Raw genomic sequence first — 21,339 nt, forward strand, 5'->3', positions numbered from 1 at the left:
ATATCTGAAAATTGCTTTTACTTTTGATAGGATTTTATTTGAATTTTAATCTACTGGTTGATTTGTGTTCTCCTGAAAATGATGAAGACATATTAAGAAAATCTTGATTCTTTGGTCTTGGATTAGGGCAATTTCTTTCTCTCCTTATTACTGGAACTGGTTTCGCCTCTTCTGAATTATCTAAAAAAGGTTATTTCTTTCTTTTAGTGCGGTTTTTTGTTCCGTTTTGAATTTAAATTTCAAATTTGTATGTTTTTAATTGTTGTTAATTAATTTTTCTAATACAATTTATATGTATTTGTATTTTGATTATGGTAGGAATTAATGCTCCAACTTCACAGTCGTTTCTAAATTATGTGTTCTTGGTGATTGTCTATGGAAGTATTCTACTCTACAGAAGATAACCTCTCAAGGTTATGTTATATACTAACCGACCTGGTTTGGATAATTGCTTATAATATAAGTGCTTATAAGTTATAACATAGGTGTTTATAGTACAAGGGTTTATGTATATCTATTTTTCATATGCTATGAAATCATGGAGAGATTATGAAAATAAACTGAAAACAACTTATGAACAATTTCATAAGCTCTCACAAATAGTCTCTTAAATGTTTATGACAGTAGATAAACTCAAATAAGTTAGTTCATCATACATGGCCTAGTTCTTGACTGGATTTTATTATTTGCAAACTTAGATGCTAATGTTATTTCTGATTTGGTCAAAATGATGAAGACATATTAAGAAAATCTTGATTCTTTTCTACACTCACTTTAGAAGTTCATTGGAAAACTTCTCCAGTTGTACAAGCAACAACAGTTACAAACTCATTTGGAACCACATCTTCTATTCAATGTGGAAAATCTAGCATGCCTGTAAACAATGTTTCGATATGGATGGTCATGACAGTGTTATGGACTTTGAGACAGAAGAACATATTGGTTCTACACCTCCAGTTTCTAATAATGCTGGTTTGTTGCCTCAAAAGCGTAAAAACCGGTCAGAATCATGGAATCATTTTACACCGATGCCGTCGAACACAGAAATGTCAAAGTCAACAAAATGCAAGCATTGTTGTCAAACTTCTTATTTAGAGGCCATGTTCCCTGAGCAAGATGGCTTTGTTGATTAGGCATAAAGGAAATGTACATAACTTTTATTTTTAAGTGTCAAAGAAAAATATTTTATTGCATTCCTTTTATTATATTCCACAGTTGTTGATTTTGATGACTACATATGTTATTAATGATTTTGATAACTATATAGATTAAAAGTGACTTAAGCAATATGTATGAGTTCAATGACAATTCCAATAAAGAAAAAATGACAAGGAACATTCACAATTGATGATGCAAAAATCTCTATTTAAATCAATTTTTTTTTAAAAAACTGCTATATAAACCAATTTTTTTAAAAAATCTAGATTTGAATTCAATTTTTAAATTCAATTTTATTATAAAAACAAAAAAGAAACATTTCTTTTAAATATATAAAAAAACCAGTTTGGAATTTGGTGAAAAAATTAATCCAATTTTTTAAAAAGTTGGTTTTAAACTGGTTTAAAATTATGAACCGGTTTTGAATTGGTTTTAAACCGAATTGAATTGATTAAACAGATTAATCACTTTTTGCTAAAGTGGTTTTTAAAAACTGCATTGAACCATTAATATGGTTCGGTTCAATTCAATTCATGAACCACGAACACCCTTAGTTTCATTTTAGTTCCTTATTTAAAAATATGTTACAGGTTAGTCCCTTAAAACTGTTATGTTAGTCAAGTTGATCATTTCTATTAAATTTTATAAAAAAAATGTTAAATTGTGCACGCGTGACATGACAGTGTGACAAAAATTAATATAGTGAGTCACTCAAGAGATTAAATTGAATCCTTATAATTATTTAAGGACCAAATCAGGAAAGATAATCAAACTACGATTACAATTAATTTGTAACAATTTCATAATCTTTGATAAGGATATAATCTTAAATTTAATGACATTAAATCATAATCTTATTACATTATTTGATTCAAACCAAAAGCATGATCCCATACATAAATAAACATAATACTATGTTTTGATCCTAAACAGTGAACTAATCTTTCCTCAAATCTAACTTTATTACTTCCTAAAAAACGCCTATGTCATTCTTCATCAAATCTGGATGAATCTCTTTCAGTACTCATTTTTTTAGTAATAATCTCAATTGCATTCCAATAGTTGCAAAGTTGATTACCCAACATTAAATTTACAGATTTCGCATCATAGTAATTCACATACTAATTACATTAACACTAAAATTACCTCTTCCATGCACTAAAGTGTCGTGTTAAGTATTAAACATTCTCTTTATGCTCTTTAATGATCTCATCTCTTTTCAATAGTTAGAATAAAACTAAAAATATTAGAAAATGAGATTCCCAAAAGCAGAAAGTAAAATCTAAGAAAAATAAAGTTACTTAGAAATCATTATCATTTAAGACCCCAACTAAATGCACTTGATTTTGTAGCTAGCTAACATTTTGATTTTGATAATTCGCATAATATAAACATGTTGATAATTCACATTTGTATAAAAGCTTATCACCGCCAATAAGCTTAAGTCTTCCATCCAGCTTAAGTCTTCCATCCCTGCCATTAAACTAAACAAATTTGAGCAATTGAAGAACCTATCATTAAATTAAACAAATTTGAGCAATTAAAGAAACAACAACCTATTATTATATGCAATTTCTGTCTATATAATATATAACTCACCTGATACACCAAATAAGAAGACTCAGGCATTATGGTAACAAAATAGATCATGTCATTACCACATCATATTAAAGTTGTTAGTTTAAACCTCAATGATTTATCTAGCGGATGACGACTCGCCCAAAGAAACAAAATACTATTGGATTCAATTGTGAATATTAGAAACAAAGTTCTGAAGAGAAACTAGAAGATCTAATATAGTTAATAAAATGCCAGAACTCTTATCCTATCCTTTGAGACCTGCTAAAATTTATGCCAAACCGTTTTACAAAAGCTATTGCTAACAAAATTAATCAACAACATAGATCTTGAAAAATCATGGACTCCAATTCAAAATTCATGTAGAAACATTGTGTTAGAAACTCATTCAAGGCATGCCACATCATCATCCTGTAAACAAAATCCCTAATTTCAGTTTCAGTTACAAAGCGGAGAAGAAGATGAATTTTACAGAGACAGAGACTCACAGGAACTGGTAACTCACTTGTGAAAACAAACTATCTTTTTCTTCTTCATCTTCCTCGTGGTGTTGTTCATCGCCATTGGAGAAGTCAAGGAGGTCATCAACGGAGAAATCTTCACCGACAATCACCGTGTTCGAGTTAAAGCTTAAAAGTTCCTCGCCAAACGTTTGTTGATAAAACAACTCTCTTCTTAAACTCGGTTTTAAAGCATTTTGCTACCGCAAACTCCATTTTTCTGCAAATAAATTTAATTATTATTCAGTTTCAATTATTCAGATTTAAAACAAAATTAAACTTTGTGTTGCTTTGCTTACCAATAATTTAGTGACTTCTTCTTCTACTAAAACATGAAACTTCTTTCCATGAGATCTAGGAGTCTTTGTGCTTTTGTCGCTAAAAGGCAACCCTTGTTATATTAAATACAACATGTGGTTGAGCAAGGGAATGAAATTAGGGTTAGTCTGTTTCACATGTTTAATAACAAAAATAATAAATTGAAAATAAACAAAATAAAAAGCCCGGTAAGATAATACACTGTCAACTAGACTGTCACGTGTGCACAGTTTAACGTTTTTTTTCAAAATTTTGATAGAATGGATCAATTTGACTATCGAAACCGTTTTAAGGGACTATAATGTAACGATTTTTAACTAAGAGATCAAAGAGAAACAATAAATTAAGTAAAGAGACCAAACGATGAATTAAACCTAAATTTTAGCAGCAATAATTTGTTTCATACAGTTTGTTTCAGAAATCCCATTTTAGCATTTTTCATAACTGGCCTCAAATTCTCTAGACTTAGCAGCAACCTTCTAAAGCACATAAGTGTTTTCTAGAGTGATGGAAAAGACTTGTGACGACATTAACACCATAGCTCTTGGGGAAAGCACTAGGAGTTAGTCGGTAAAGAAAGGTGACTTCGTCCAAACCGTCATTTCCACTACCAACTTGACATGCCACGTGAGAGAGACATACCTTAACCACAAATGCAACAAAAACAACAAAATATAATTATGTTCTCAAACACTAGTGTAGAACAAACTTTTATACTTTCCACTATAAATTATGAATAGTAAAGTATATTTTTTAGAATATAATTATATTTTTGTCACGATATTAAAAATATATTTTTTTGTCCTAATCATCATTGTCACATATGTAAAACTGGAGGGATAAAAAAAATTCCAATAGAAATTAAGTTGAGGGATAAAAAAACTGGATTTTTATAAGGGGATTAAAAGTTTAAAAATATATAAATAGAGGGACCAAAAGTGTTTTTAAACCTAAATTTATTGTATATTTTTATCAATCATGTTCATTAATACATACAAGAAAAGTCCAAACATATGTTTTCTCACTTTCCATAAATAAATCAAAGTTTTTTTTATAATTGCTTGTAAAATAAGTTAATAAATGTTGATGTATTTAACATAAATTTGACACTTATCAATAGTGATTTATTATGTAAGCGTAGGTCTGTGATAAATCTAATCATTTGAATATTCTCTATGGCGATTATGAAAGTATAACTTTTGTTGTTAGATTGATCATTCGGTTAATCAAATTCATTTTGAACCTTATATAAAAATTGGATTATGTTAATTGTTGTATTGCTTATTTAAGCAACTTCATCTTTCTCAATTGTTGCAATTTCTGATGATGTGAGTTAACTGTGATATTCATTCAATCATATCTTTTATTAAACCTCTACTATCTTTCACTTCCATTTGTTATACACACATTTGTTTGTAAAATTATGATTTTTTTAGTAAAATGTTTTTGAGAATGGTTTTAAGGGAGTAATATATTCATCGACCATTTGACACCTATATTCATTCCCCAACAATTGACCTCAGAGCTGGTCTTTTGATCAAGTCTCGTGAATTCAAAAGTTGAAGACATGATCTAGAGCAATCCTAAAAGTGTGTTTAATAGAACTCCCATATTCAAATGCAGAATCTATATGACCCAATTGATAACATGTCGCTTGCTTGGTATCAGTTAATTAAATTAAATAGAGTTATGTGAAGCAATTAATATCATTATATTAATAAATTATATAATCATCAAATTAGAAATTTAAATTGACTTTATCTATACATGATTCATGATTGTGCTGAAAAAGAATTAAGGTATATGTGCAGGAAATGACAACCTAGCCACATGACTTGAAAGCTTTAGACATTTCATTTCTGTTTGAAAAGTTGATTTATCATGATGCATGAAGCATGTGAATCTAATCTAAAAAAAGAGAAGAGGTTAATGAAGAGAAAAGAAGCATCTCCTTGAAGACATTTACTTCCAAGGTCATATCCATTTTCTTTTCCTCCAAACCATACCCTTCTCCATTAAAGGATGGGAATTTGTTTAGTGAATCGTCTGAAGTAATTTCCTTCCTCCTGGAACAATTAGTCTTAAATAGGAGTTAGTCTCTGATGCCATTTTTTGAACAAAAGACTCCGACCACAAGATATCTCCATACTTTAAGATTATTTATTAAAAATAACAAGATGCGTTAGTATAGTTAAAAAAAAGACATAACAACGGAAAATGGAAGGAATACAATGCAATGAAACAAAAGTAAATGAATGAAAGTAAATATAAATAGATTTGAGAGAGATTGCACCATGATTTATAGAGGTTCGACTGATCTCTTGGCCTAATCCTCTCTACAAGAAACAAACTTCTTGAGAGTTCCACTAATAATGTTGTTGAGTTTTTACCAGGTCATGCCCCTAAACCTTATTACAGTCAACTAAGAGGTTTTACAAGCTTGATCCCTAAAACCAAAAAATGGAGCTTTTCACAGGCAAAACTCACGAACCAAGAACGATATTTTTATCGGTTGATCTTGGAAACCAAACAATGTTTTTATGAGGAAAAACTCCATAACTAGACAAGAAAGACTTCAAGAGAACCACACTCTTCATAAAATAGCTAAACACCAATACAACTAAAACCTCAAAAAGGTATTCACTCAAGGACTACCGAACAATGAGCAACAACTTTACCGGTTATTCTGAAAGATCTAGGGCTACAAATTTTATGATCCCAAATTAAACTCAATCTTTGAGAGAGGGACAACCCTATTTTTTAAGGATATTGAGTTTGGGAATAAGAATAAGGTTAGAGACTTTGTTTTAGAGGAAGAATAGGTAACAATTCTAGAACCAATTCATACAATTGCTTTTGATCAAGCAAGTATGGAACCTCCACAAATCATTTTTGAATCACCTCAAGAAGAACAAACTCAAGATCCTCAAGAACAAGCATTACAAGAACCAATACCTTTGCGTACATCCACTAGAGAAAAGAGAAATTCTATTATGGAGGATTACATAGTCTTTCTCCAACATGAGAAAAATAATGGTATGATGGAAGATGACCCAATCAACTTCCACCAAGCCATGCAGAATTCCAACTCGAAAAAGTGGATTGAAGCAATTAAGGAGGAGTACAAGTCCATGAAAGACCATAAGGTTTGAGAACTTGTCCCATTACTAGAAGGTGTGAAACCCATTGGTTGCAAATGTATTTTTAAGATCAAGTGGGATTCTAGCGATAATGTGGAGAGGTATAAGACTCGTCTTATGGCTTAGATTTATATATAAAAGGAAGTGATTGAATTTAAAGAGACCTTTTCTCCGATTTCATTAAAAGACCCTATTAGGACAATCATCGCTCTTGTTGCACATTATGATTTGACACTCTATCAAATGGATCTCAGGATGATATTCCTTAATGGAAACATTGATGAAACAGTCTATATGGTGCAACTAGAAAACTTTATGCCAGGAGACTCAAAGAATATGGTCTGCAAATTGAAAAAAAATCCATTTATGGACTAAAGTAGGCTCCTTACCAGTGGTACCACAAGTTTCATGAAGTAATTCTCTCATTTGGTTTTTATGTGAATGTTGTTAAAGATTGCGTGTATCACAAATTTAGTGGGAGCAAGTACATTTTCCTAGTCTTGTATGTCAATGAAATATTATTTGCCGCTAATGATATAGGCATGATGCATGAAACCAAGAAATTTATATCAAGAAAATTCAAAATGAAAGATCTTGGTGATGCCTCTTTTGTATTAGGAATTCAAATACACCGAGATCAATCTTGAGGTATTATAGGATTATCACAAATGAGCTATATCGAAAAGGTACTTAAAAGGTTTGACATGCAGGAATGTAAACCAAGGGATACTTTAGTTACTAAGGGATATAAATTTAGTCATAGCCAGTTCCCAAAAGGAAACTTAGAAATTCAAGAAATGAAACAGATTCCTTATGTGTCAGCTGTAGGGAGTCAGATGTATGCCTAAGTCTGCACGGTTCTATATATCGTGTTCATAGTTGGGATGTTACAAATGTTTGAGCAATCCAAGATTGAATCATTGGAAATCAGCCAAAGAGGTTATGAGGTATTTAAAGAGAACAAACGATTATATGCTCACATATAAGAGGTCAGACTAGTTTGAGATGATTGGATACTCTAACTCCGATTTTGCTGGATACCGATATAGTAAAAGATCCACTTTAGACTATATCTACATGTTGGCTGGTGGTGCAGTTTCTTGGCGCATTGCCAAGCAAACTCTTATACCTTCGTCCACCATGGCAGCATAATTTATAGCATGTTTTGAGGCATCTAACCATGAGATTTGGTTGAGGAACCTTGTAACCGGGCTACAAATTATAAAAGGAATTAAAAGACCACTTAAGTTATATTGTAACAATAAATCAGTTGTCCTATATTCCTACAATAATAAGTGCTCGACTAAGTCAAAGCAAATTGAAATCATGTTCATAGTTGTTAAGGAAATGGTACAAAGTGGAATTTTTTTCTATAGAACACTTAGGGAGAAACTCCATGATAGCACATCCTCTTACAAAAGGTCTTCCACCCAAGGTCTTTCACGAGCATGATGCGTTTTACAGTTTGAGGAATATTTAGTTTAATATGAGTTAGTCATTTATGAATTTCGTGTTCTATGTTTGTTATTATGTAAGCATACTCTAGTTTTGAATATGTTTTGGTTTATAAAGTTTGACATTCCGCTATTTATACTTTGTACAATAAGGTTATTGAATGATCTCACTAAAGTGAAGTAGTACAAATTAAAAATCAACATGTATAAGCCATATTATTGTGATTTTCATGCTACATATTTCATGATGAATCTATGTTATTTAGTTATGTCACTATTGGTAATCATTGATGGGTTTTAGTTATGATTGATATAACAAAAATCACTTTGGTTATGTATACTGGTATAACTAATGGACGAGAGAAGTTCAATATGTTGGTGTAAGCCCTAGAGGCCAATACTTTTTGGTACTTGTATCGAATTATAAAAGACATTTTCTTTATTATGGTTGATTAATAAAGTCCCTGGAATAGATAGTCCGTTTAATGTATTAAGTGTGACTTAATCATGAGAACACATTAAACATAAGGACACTGTTCCTAAAGTATTCGTAGTCGAGCTTTAGTGTGAAGTGGGATAATATTAAAGCATTAAGACTATTATGTTTGTAGACTGATGATCACATCTCATGGATCATGGATAAAGAGTTATCAAGTCTTAAACATAGGTATGAATATTAGGAGTAGTATTTATACCGGATTGACCCGCTATGAGAATACTATATAGAAAGTTATGCAAGGTGTCATAAGTTATTCTCATGGTGATAATAGTGTATTCCACTCTTCGACCTGAAACCACTATGGATCCTAGATGTAGAGTCGAGTGCTTTATTGCTGATCCAACGTTGTCCGTAACTGGATAACCATAAAGACAGTTGATGGGTACTCCACAAAGCATGCTGAGGGACATGAGTGACCTAGATGGAATTTGCCCATCCTGCATAACAGGATAAATGTCTATGGGCCCAATATTGAACCGGACAAGGATGACACGGTCTATGCCTTGTGTTCAATATAGACATAAGGGCAAAAGGGTAATTATACACATAAGTATTATCACATAAGGTTTTGTCAGATCACATGACATTTTCGTGTCTTGGGTAGCAGTGATGTGTTGCTAGATACCGCTCACTGTTTATTATATTAAATGTGTGATTTAGTATAATTGCCAACGTCACGAAAACCTACAGGGTCACACACAAAGGACGGATTGATGAGAGATAGAGTAACTAAGGAATACCGTAAGGTACGGTGCCCTTAAGTGAGTTATAGAACATCGTAAGATACGGTGTACTTGAGTAGAATACGAAATATGGTAAGGTACCATGAGCTTAAGTGATTTTGGGCATATTATAAGATATGGGCCAAAATACACTTAAGTGGGCTTTTAGCTTGAAGCCCACACAAGTGGTTCTATAAATAGAACCCTTGTGCAGAAGCAAAAATTTGCGGTTGCATTATTTTCGTTTTCTCACTCTCTCTCTCTCACTCAAAGCCTTCACTCGTACCAGCTAGCACTGAGATTGAAGGAATCCGTTCGTGTGGACTGAGTAGAGACGTTGTCATCGTTCAACGTTCGTGATCGCTTCGTGGATCTGCATCAAAGGTTTTGATCGTCACAAGAGATCTGCACCAAAGGTTTCAGTCGTCACAAGAGGTAAATATTCTATCACTGATCATGACCATTCGTAAGGATCTCTAAAGGAGAAAATTTTAATTTCCGCTGCGTTTTGGACCGCAATTCTCCTTCACAATATGCTTGAAGTATATAATGGTAAACTTTAAGCTCATAAAGTCTAATACGTGTGTAAAGTTACACATGTGACCAATGAGAGATTTTTAGAATTTTAGATCACAAATGTAATATTACATGTGTTAGGGTCATTGTTTAGTTATCCAAAACTATAATGGTATGATTGATATTAAGTCTATGGCTGAAGACATATATGTCATGAAAGGTTATTGTGTAGATACCGTAAGTCAATATCTAATTTGACGAGAGGCAAAATTAAAAATTAAAAACTAAGAAATAACCATACATTTATTTATACGGGTTATGACTCCCATTTATAGAGCGATTGAAACACACGATTTATCCGGAGATTACATATTTGCAATTCTTCAACGATTTCAATGGCAAGCTTAGGTAAGCTTCTGCTTTCATTCTATGATTGAATTATAGTATGAGTTTAAGGGATATGAGTTGATGGCATATTTGACTCATATGAATTAGTTTAGAGTTTTATTCTTAATTTCTATATGGGTAGAGATCATTAAGCTTATGAACAAACCTTACACATGTTGAGAGGAAATGCACAATGCAACGAAATAATCCAACAACACAATCTCTCCCAAATATCAAATGCAACTTCGAGACAATCAACGAAACATACCAAATAACACAACACAATTTTAACGTGGAAAAAACTCCGTTAACCAGGAGTAAAAAACCACGTGACCCGTAGACCACTTAAATCTCCATTATACTCAAAGACTTACAATCAATCTCAGAATACAACAAGAAATAAGAGAAACAATCAACCAACACAACCACAAAACTACATCTTAGAAAACCACTCGGCAACCAGGTATAGAAAATAAAAAAATTCAATCTCCATCACTCAGAATGTAACTCTATGAGTGTTGAACACTCTCACAAAAAATCAGGACGATCCAACGATTTTATTGTGAGAAAACTCTGCTCTCGTGGAACTGGTCTGTGCTGAATTGGGGTTGTGAGAATAGTATTTTCTCTAGCTTTTTTTTGTTACTCACATACTGAATGAATGACCTAATTATCTTTGTTGGATTGTAACAAAGGCTTAAACACAAATGGGCTACTAGCCCACATTCATTTGGGCCACTACAAATAGGATGTATAGCCCAACAAACTCCCCCAACCGACTAGTAAGAGGGCAACACCAATTCGGCTACCGTGCGACAAAACTCAAACTTTCCTCTAGCCAACACTTCCGTCAACATATCTGAACCATTATTGTCGAGTGAATCTTCTCAAGCTCCATTAACTTGGAATCTAATGCATCACGAACTCAATGATACTGAACATCAATATACTTCGAACTCAATGACACATTAATTATCACAAAACAAGACATAATTTTCTTATTTCAAACCAATTTTCATTGCAAATTTCCTCAACCATAACAACTATTTTAATGATTCCACGACATCTATAAACATGGATTTAGTCTTAGAGAGTGCAACACACTTTTGCAACTTTGATTACTAAGTCACGACTCTCCCGACAAAAGTCACCATATACCCCAAAGTAGATTTTCAATCATCTAAGCTTCCGGATATATCCGAATTCGCATACCTAACCAACATTGGCTTTTTGAATCCCAATGTTAGCTTCAAATTTGACGAGCCACAAAAATATTCCATCACCCACTTCACGACCTCCCAATGATCTTTTCCCGAATTTGAGAGATAAAGACTCACCATTTCCACAACATGAGCAATATCAGGTCTTATACAAACCATAACATACATCAAATTACAAATGGCCGCCGAGCATGGAACTTTCTTCATACTCAACTTTTCTTCATTTGTAGATGGACATAGTTAATGACTAAGCTTGAAATGAGAAACAAGTGGAATGCTCACCGATTTAGCCTTATCCATACTAAAACACCGAAAGAATTTCTCCACATACATTTCTTGTGACAAGTATAACTTCTTCTCATTTCGATCTCGAACAATTTCAATACCAATAATTTTTCGAGCCTCTCCTAAATACTTCATAGCAATAGATTCACTCAAAATGTTCTTAAACTCTTTAATTATTGAAATATCCTTTCCAACCATTATCATATCATCCACATAAAGCAAGAGAATAATGAAACCAACTTCAGAGAAATTCTATAAAAACACACAATGATTGGCCTTGGTCATCTTGTACCGATGTTCAATCATCATCGAGGTTAACTTTTGATACCATCGGCGAGGTGCTTGTTTCAAACCATAAAGACTCTTTACCAATTTGAAAACATAGTATTCTTTTCCATTCTTTCGGAATCCACCCAGTTGCTCCATGTAAATTTCTTCATGTAGGTCAGCATGAAGGAAAGTCGTCTTCACTTCCATTTGCTCTACTTTCAAATCTAGCGGATAGCCAAAGAACCACTCGAATAGATTGCATCTTCACAACCAGAGCAAAAATATCGCAAAAGTAAACACCTTCCCGTTATTTAGAACCTTTTACCACCAAGCGAGCCTTGTATCTTCTTTGAGAAGTACACTCATCTCGGTTAATTATGATAAACCCATCTATTCTTCAATGCTCTCTTAACCTTTGGAAACTTCACTAACTTAAAGGTATTATTCTCACGAAGTGATTGCATTTCATTCTCCATGGCATCCATCCACTTCTTTTTGTTCTCATCCTCTAAAACTTCTTTAAAGCTTTCGGGTTCTCCACTATCGGTAAGAAAAACATACTCGTCTGAGGGATATCGAACGTAAGTCCTTTTATCACAAGTAGATTTCCTCAATCCATTAGAAGCAACTAGTTGCTCAACACTCTCAGCCTCTTGATCAACCTCATTTTCAAGAACACGTTCCGTATCATCTACATCAACAATATCATTAGGATTTAAAACATTATCAACATTCAAATCCATATCTTGATTTTTAATTGGAACATTTTTGAAAGTGATATGGGTAGAAGAAATAGTAGTCGAGTATGTATCAACCATTTCATCGTCTTCAAAAGTCGGATATTTATTCTCAACTTTGTCGAAGTACTTAATGGTATAATCATCCATGAATACAACATCACGACTACGTATAAGCTTCCGTTGAACCATATCTAAGAATTGATACCCAAACTCATCAAGTCCATACCCAAAAAACACACATTTCTTTGACTTCTCATCTAATTTTGATCTCTCATCCTTCGGAATATGCACATAAGCCATGCACCGAAATATCCGAAGATGGTCGTCGAAAACTTCTTTACCATTCCAAACATGATTGGGAACATCAAACTTCAACATAACACATGGAGTGAGGTTTAAAATATGTACAATCGTACTCAATGCTTCTCCCAAAAAAGTATTTCGGCAACTTTGATTGAGAAAGTAAACATCTCACCCTTTCCCTCAAAGTTTTATTCATTATTTCGTCTAACCCATTCAATTCTGGTGTCTTTGGAGGATACTTTTGATGATATATACCTTGATCTTGATAATACTTGTCGAAAGGTCCAACAGACTCTCCCCTGTTATTGGTTCAGGTACACTTGAGTTTTTTCCTCGTTTCTCTTTCAACCGATGCTTGAAACGACAAGAAGGTATCTAACACTTGATCTTTTGTCTTTAAGGTATAAGCCCATGTTTTTTGAGAATAATCATCAACGAAAGTCACAAAATAATATGCACCACCAAGTGATCGTGTCTTCATCGAACCACACACATCAAAGTATACTAAATCCAACACTTATAATTTCCTCTTTGGTTTAGATGACATAAAGGAAAACCACATTTGCTTACCCGCCAAACAATGTGAGCACTTTCTCAACTTTGCATCGGAAACACCATACAACACATTCTTCTTTGCCAAAATGCTCAAACCTTTCTCACTCATAGGACCCAAACGCTTGTGTCATAACTTAGATGAGCTATCATTGTCACAAGTGTTGATGTAGCACTTCAAAACCCCAAGTTGGATGATATACAAGTTCGAATTCCTTTTTCCTTTAGCAACCACCATTGAGCATTTCTTTAACTTCCATTCTTTTCCTAAAAAAGAATTATCATATCCTTCATTATCCAACTTTCCAACGGACAAAAGATTGAATCGAAATTCCAGAATGTGTTTCACGCCTTTGAGAACTAGAGTAGTCCCATTGCTAGTTCAGATACAGATATCTCTTATTCCGATGACATTAGCTTGCCCATTATTTCCCATACAAACAACCCCAAAGTCACCGATATCGTAAGTTGAAAAAAGACAACGTCTCGAGGTTGCATGAGTAGAATCACCACTATCAACCACTCAATCCATCTAATCACATGACAAATTGACATTCTCTACACAACTATCACAAACAACAAATAAATCATCAACAATAACAACATCTTCATTATTGTTACCTTCCTTTTTGTCGTTGTTGTAGCTCTACTTCTTGTTTTCCTTTTTCAACTTCCGACAATACCTTTTTACGTGTCCCTTTTCCCCATAATGATGGCATTCAATATTAGAGAATCTATTAGAGTCTCCTTGTGATTTACCACATGATGTCCCACAATTACTTGAACCTCTAATTTGATGCCCCCCTTGATTCGATAACCAAAACCTCAGAATGTGAAGAAGAACTTTGTGACTTACGCCTCAACTCCTAATTCAACACACTACTTTTAGCCAAGTCCATTGAGATGATACTATTCAAATCGGAGTTAGACAATGATGTCCTACAAGTCTCCCAATAATTATGCAAAGCACCAAGAAGCCACAAACCATAAATTTCATCATCAAAAGTAAGATTCATCGCCGACAATTGATTTAGAATCCCTTGGAAAGTGTTCAAGTGATTGGTCATTGGTAAACGATCACTATACCTCAGTGACGTCAATAGCTTGAATAAGAACAACTTATTGTTCTTCACCTTTGTTTCATACAACTCCTCAAGTTTTGTCCAAAGAGAGCGAGCACGAGTCGTCGAGCTCACATGATTCAAAATATTATCATCCATCCATTGACGAATGTAACCACAAACTTGCTTATGCAACAAAGTCTATTCTTCATCACTCTTTCCATCGGGTTTTTCACTAGAGAAAACTATCAAGTGAAATCCTTTAACATAAAGCAAATCACCTATCTTCCCTTTTCAAACATTATAGTTGGATCCATTCAAACTCATCATCCTAGATGTGTTTGTCTCTATCATTACACAAATAAAACCACGACTCTGATACCACTTATTGGGAGAAAATCCACAACGTAAAGGAATAATCCAACAACACAATATCTCCCAAATATCAAATGCAACTTAGAGACAATCAACAAAACACACCAAACAACACAACATAATTTTAGCATGGCAAAACCTCTGTGAACCAGGAGTAAAAAATCACAGGACTCATAGACCACTTAATCTCCAATGTAATCAAACAATGGGTACAATCAAGATTCTCTATAACACTAGTTAGAGGCATATATCAACATGCTCAAGACTTATAATCAATCTCATAATACAACAAGAAATAAGAGATACAATCAACTAAAACAACCACAAAAACTGCACTTCAGAAAATCACTTGGCATACAGGTCTAAAAAACTCAAAATATGATCTCCACCGTTCAGAATGTACCTATATGAATGCTGAATACTATCACCAAAAATCAGGACAATACGACAGTTGGATTGTGAGAAAACTCTGATCTCGTGAAACTAGTCTGTGTTGAATTGGGGCTGCAAGAATAATATTTTCTCTCTAGCTTTTTTTTTGTCACTCCCATTGAGAATGAATGACCTAATTATCTTTGTTGGATTGTAACAAAGACTTACATACACATGAACTACTAATCCACATTTATTTGGGCCACTCCAAATTAGATATTAGCCCAACAACACAAATTCACACTCTTGCATCTGATATCTCTGCATGACTAACAACTAAATTGATTTAACAAGATCTATCTTATACTATTATTTTATCAAGATCGGTTGCATTGGAATCTACTTACCCGCAAAAGGTTTTACAAAATAATTCTAAGTCGTCATGGACATGGCCAAAGAACTACCTTATTGATTTCTTATTGAGTTTCACTTTAGAGCTAAAGTTCATTGATTACATAAGTCAATATGTTGGCTAAAACTTGTTTACCAACGTCTCCTCTTAAGATAAAAGCAATAGAAAATATTATTTAGTTAATAAAATAAGTAATTAGTCACTTGTTCTGACGCATGTAAATCATAAACTCAATAATTATTACAAAATTTCATTTATAATGGTTAAGAAAATTAAGGATATATATACCCATTAAAAATTAAATTTTTTTCCATCAATTTTTCTTTGCAAGATGTGCACTCCAACATATCTTTTTATCAAAATCCTCCCATAACATGCAATAAGTCTATTGCTCAATTAGCCTAATATACAAAACCGAATACATAAATCATGCTTTGAAGATAACATTAATGTTAAATTAAAGTTACACAATAAGCAAAGACAAGAATTGAAATCTAAAATCAAACACATTTCACAATTGAAATATCTATCTATCCATGAGTGAGTTCAACTTGCGCCTTTTGCGATGCTCGTTCCATCCGTAACAAGTCTCGCGAAATGCTCGACAATATCAGCGCATCTGATTCTATACCAAAAGGAAGACGAATAGTAAGAGATTTTAACGATGAGGATTTCGCAAGAATGAACCGTGCCAAACTCATTGCATGTTTACTTTTCCTTCTAACTCTGATGTTAACCTCCTGAAGTTCACTAAGGCAACAAACACTGCACTCTAACTTCTCCGAAGGGTCCGGCGCTAGTCTCTTAGAAGCCATGGAATAATAAGTCTACATTATGAAAAAAAACTAGAGTCAACACATACAGTAAAAAAAACAAGCTAACTTAGCTAAAAAGCATAGAGTGTTTGTGTTATTTACCGCTATATCAAATTCCACGAGGTTAGAAGCACTTTTGAGTACACTAACAATATACAAAAGTTCTTCTCGTTTATCCAAATTCACATCATCTAAACTGAGATACTTTAAGTTTATCAGCTGTGACAAAGGAAAGATATCTGCATGTGGATACAACATCTATATGCAAGAAAATAAAACAAAGCTATAAGATATATTTATACAACATTTAAATATTTGAATGGAAGATTCTATCAATTAACCAACCTCGCAAACTAATTCCACATTAAGCCTCTGAATTATTGGCAAGCTTTTATTCAGACGAAATACGCAACTCTCTTCAATTGAGACTGTGAGTTCGGTTAGAGTAGAAGAAGAAAGATCAATACATTTATAGCCAGAACAATATACAATGCTGAGTTCTTCGAGTAATGGGCAGCCGGGTAGAAGACTCTCAAGTGCACCCGAGTCAAATGTAATAAATTGTAAGTGAAGGTGAAGCAAGCTCTTAAAGCCACAAAAACTAGGTGGAATTGACATGTTAAAATAGTTCAGTTTAAAGTAAGTCAATCCCCGACAAGAGAAGAGATTAGATGGAGTTCGAACGTGATCTTTCGCAGAGTTATCCAAAGAAATATATTTAACATCTTTCCTTGACAAAAACAGAATCCACTTGTTAAGACATCCAAATGTGATTTTGTGCTTGGAATCAGGAGGGAGATCAATAATAAACTCATTTATTGGCCCATTATGGAGGAAAAGAATTTCCGTGATAATTCTAGAGAACTCAGAGGCAGGGTCATCAAGATTATCAAACAAATTGTAAAATCCTTCCTCAAACTCAATTCGTGGGACTGAAATCCACATATACCTCCATTTTCTAGACCAAATACTGGTCCTAACTAAGTCTTGAACATTCAAGTGTTTTAGGATGCAATCAATCACATTACCAGGTAATTCACTAATTCGATCAATGTGATCACCATGATTATCCTTCTTGTAGGGTTGAGTCATAACTGAAATACAAAAAACAGTAAATATTATATAATAACATAGTATTAATACAGTTAAGTTATAAAAAAGACTAGAGAAGAATATTATTGATACTATCTATTGACTTGATGAAAAACTCAATCTGATAGTACATACTAAAAAATACATACTTGTGCACCCAAAAATGTGAATATCTGCATAGTTTATACTTGGAATGTCACTAGAATTTTGTCCATATTTACAATGAAAACCATATGATATAGCTTTATTTTAAATTCTAAAACCAAAACAAAAGTTATCCATTTAGTAAATGCTGGAACAAGAAAACTACCTGCAGCATTTCAAAGGTGGTTTTGATATCATATTCTGGCCAAAAACTTTAAAGGATTGTTGGATACATAAATCTTCTCACTCAACCGTTACATCATGAAACACTTCTCATTTTATCTCTAAAAGTTCTATCAACACTACTTTTTTTTAAGGCGTTTAAAGAACTGAATGCCCTAATCCCTACGTGTTTGATACAAAAACACATAATTAATGAATAAAAAAAGTAAATGAAAGAATTGCTAAGGCTTACGAATGAGATGAGAGGGGAAAAACTTCCACTGCAACTGGGCGTTGATGACCCCTGCGATTGGAGCGTAAAAACTGAAAGAGAAGTGTCTGAGTACACAAACAAAAGATAAGCACTCCAATAATGTATACAATAGAATTTTAGGGCTTACATGTAGTATTTTTTTATAAATAAAAGAGGTTAAAGGTATTATAATGACATCCAATTAAAATATTTTATATTTTCAAATCATAACTTTATTTTTTGGTGAATAGTGTAAAAATATTTTACACTATCGGTACATATTCTTTTTTCTCTAAATAGAAAACCTAAAAACATTCCTCTTTTAGTAAATTTATATTCACATATGCTTTTAATTTGAATCTATTTGAAAATTGTTGTTTCAGTTTCGGTTTATCAGTGACTCTATTGATTTCAAAAAATAAATATTAGTTTAATTATATGGTAAATTTGTATTAATGTTAAAAATTCAGCAAAACAAATATAAAAAAAATAAATTAAAATAGAAAGAGAAATAATGAATATTTTTAAGGAAATCCAATTATTATAATTTTTAATCAAATTTGTAGATATAATTTGTGATAGTGCATTTATGAGTCCCTAACTATGAGATTGTTTTATTTAGGTATATAATTCATATTCATATGATTTAGTTCCAATAATACTATACAATCTGATTTTAATTTTGATGAAAAATGAAATTAAACATAAATTTGCGGTTTTAATTTTGATTCATGAATATAATTTATATTTTTCACATGATTTTCAAATTAATGAAACAAATGAGAGTTAGTTGCAAAAATATTATAAAAAAGAATTTTATAATCTATTAAAATATATTTATTTATGTTGAAAAGAAACATTTATAATAAAATATATAAAATATCGAGACAAAATAATAATATTATATAACATTTAAGAATTTTCTAAAGAATAGAGATTGTGAAGACGAAGTAGATTACTATAAAGAAAATTTTATGCTTGTTAAGATCTTTAGTAAAGTCATGAGAAAATCTGACAAGAGATATGGGAATAATGTACCTACCAATTTCAAGAACATCCAACATAAATAAAAGAATGATGAAAGAAAAAATCTAAACTATTCTTACAGGTGCAAAGGGATCCAATGTTTTAAATGTAAATATTTTGGACATATTCAAGCTTAATGCTCAGGCGTTTCAAGGAAACAAAGAAAATCTACCATGTCACTACTGATAAAATAGATGAAAAAGGTGGATTTAATCAAGGAAATAATGTTGTGACTTTCAAAAACATGAACGAGGTTACACATACCGGTGAACCCTCAAACTCAAAGAAAATGTGTATTACTCCTTTTCAGAAAACACAATGTAGAATGTCATGTAACATGTCTCAACATCCTGTCAAACATGCGTACCAGAAAACATAATGCAGAATATCAAGTAACATGTCTCAACATCTGATCAAACATGATTACCAATGCATTAATTTTGTCTCCTTTATTCCATTGTAATAGTGTAAGTTGTATGGTAGAGAACCACTCCATCAACACATGTATCCTCAGTGGAATGAGAAGTCTCAAAGGCATCATTAACAAGTTTGGCATGACAAGTCTAATATTCTTATTCATATTGTTTGCTCCTCCCACAAGGTATTCTCTTGTGAAGATGGATGTTGCCAATGTAGAGCAGAATATTGAAGACCATGTTTTAGACATCATGGAAGAGATGTTAGAAACTGAAACTAAGTCACAATATATAAAGCTTAGGGGTTGTTTCAGAGAAATCTGTCATATGTGTATTGATCTCAAAATTGAAGTAGGAAATATTTATGAAGTTCGTCAACTTGAGAAGCAAACCAAGATGTCATACAAGATGGTTCAACATCTTACTCATGCTTCTGAATTACCACATATAGAATTTATGAGACTCAAGAAAGGAGTTGCCATTGAAGGAAAGGCTGATGGTCAGACTCGAGGTCCTCCCAATATTGAACAACCAACAGTGGTTCAACAGAAAAAGCTAAAGAAGAATAGTTATTATGGCATAATTCTTCCTATTGGAGTTCCTTCTCATATCTATGGAGTTGTTAGCTGGCAAATTTTGATCCAAGAAGTACAAAGCCAGGTCGACCAATGGACAGTTGGAAAAGGGAGAAGGAGAAAGCCAAGAGAGGTGGGTCGACGAAAGAGGAAGTCTGTCGAAGTCAAAGGTCAGTTTACCATGGTGGGAATTAATCGTGGGAAGTAGAGCGTGAGAAGTTACCAGCAACATGGGTGATATGCTCCGACACGTGGCACATCATGAATGAGTTATAACCTCCTAGAAGTTGTTTCTTACTACTATTTAAGTAGGTGTAATTTTCATTTCAAGGGGGTGACATTTTTAGCATTGCAATAGGAATACACTTGAAGTATCAAATGTTTGAGGGAACAAAGTTATCTTCCTACATAATGTACTTTTCCTTCCACCTTTATCTTCAAGTCATTTAACTTGTCAAATTACTTTTATTTTCTTCGTTCATTTACATCCATATCATGTCTTTTATCTTGCCTTACTTTTATCATATTTCTAGTTTGCAAAGTATCTCGCTTACTGCCCAAAGTATTCCAAACACTTTACCAACTAAGCTACCATATACTTAACACATATCAGTGTAGGACTTTGTAACCGGTTCTGAAAGTAATCATCTATAGGAAGGCTAAAGATTATTGCGAGAAACAAATTGGGACACCCAGTGGGACTCGTTGTGTTCAGTATATGCAACTACGTAGTGGCAAGATGGTGTCACCACGACCATAAGAAGAAACGTCTTCGGCGGGAGACACAGTCGCGTCAGAAACAACCGATGTTGGTTCCAGCGTTATACTTGCGGTTTCGACTGAATATAATGGGTCAATTCAAACACCGTGTCAGCCTCAAATGCCGCCGCCGACGACGATGGGAACTTCTGGGAAATATATGCCCAGTTTATAGTCCCCATGCATAAAACGTTGGGAATGCCAGCTGAGTTTGTGGTAAGTATGCATAATCTCG

The 21,339-nt window shown here is 33.1% G+C and overlaps 1 protein-coding gene and 1 long non-coding RNA gene across 2 annotated transcripts; both read right to left on the bottom strand.

Moving 5' to 3' along the window:
• Positions 1-2,592: 2,592 nt before the first annotated feature.
• LOC127121466 (uncharacterized) lies at positions 2,593-3,654 on the bottom strand. The gene is made up of 3 exons (XR_007803459.1): positions 3,536-3,654; positions 3,225-3,456; positions 2,593-3,147 (listed from the first exon to the last, which is right to left on the bottom strand). It is a non-coding gene; the product is annotated as an uncharacterized LOC127121466 (long non-coding RNA).
• Positions 3,655-16,281: 12,627 nt separating this feature from the next.
• LOC127121467 (putative F-box/FBD/LRR-repeat protein At1g66290) lies at positions 16,282-18,449 on the bottom strand. Its single transcript, XM_051051959.1, has 4 exons — positions 18,329-18,449; positions 17,023-17,771; positions 16,780-16,935; positions 16,282-16,689 (listed from the first exon to the last, which is right to left on the bottom strand). Exons 2-4 carry the CDS (start codon positions 17,767-17,769, stop codon positions 16,393-16,395), a joined length of 1,200 nt encoding a protein of 399 aa, XP_050907916.1. The 5' UTR covers positions 17,770-17,771; positions 18,329-18,449; the 3' UTR covers positions 16,282-16,392.
• Between the last annotated feature and the right edge of the window lie 2,890 nt (positions 18,450-21,339).

The sequence above is a fragment of the Lathyrus oleraceus genome, chromosome 2 (assembly GCF_024323335.1).
Source record: "Lathyrus oleraceus cultivar Zhongwan6 chromosome 2, CAAS_Psat_ZW6_1.0, whole genome shotgun sequence".
NCBI lineage: Eukaryota > Viridiplantae > Streptophyta > Magnoliopsida > Fabales > Fabaceae > Lathyrus > Lathyrus oleraceus.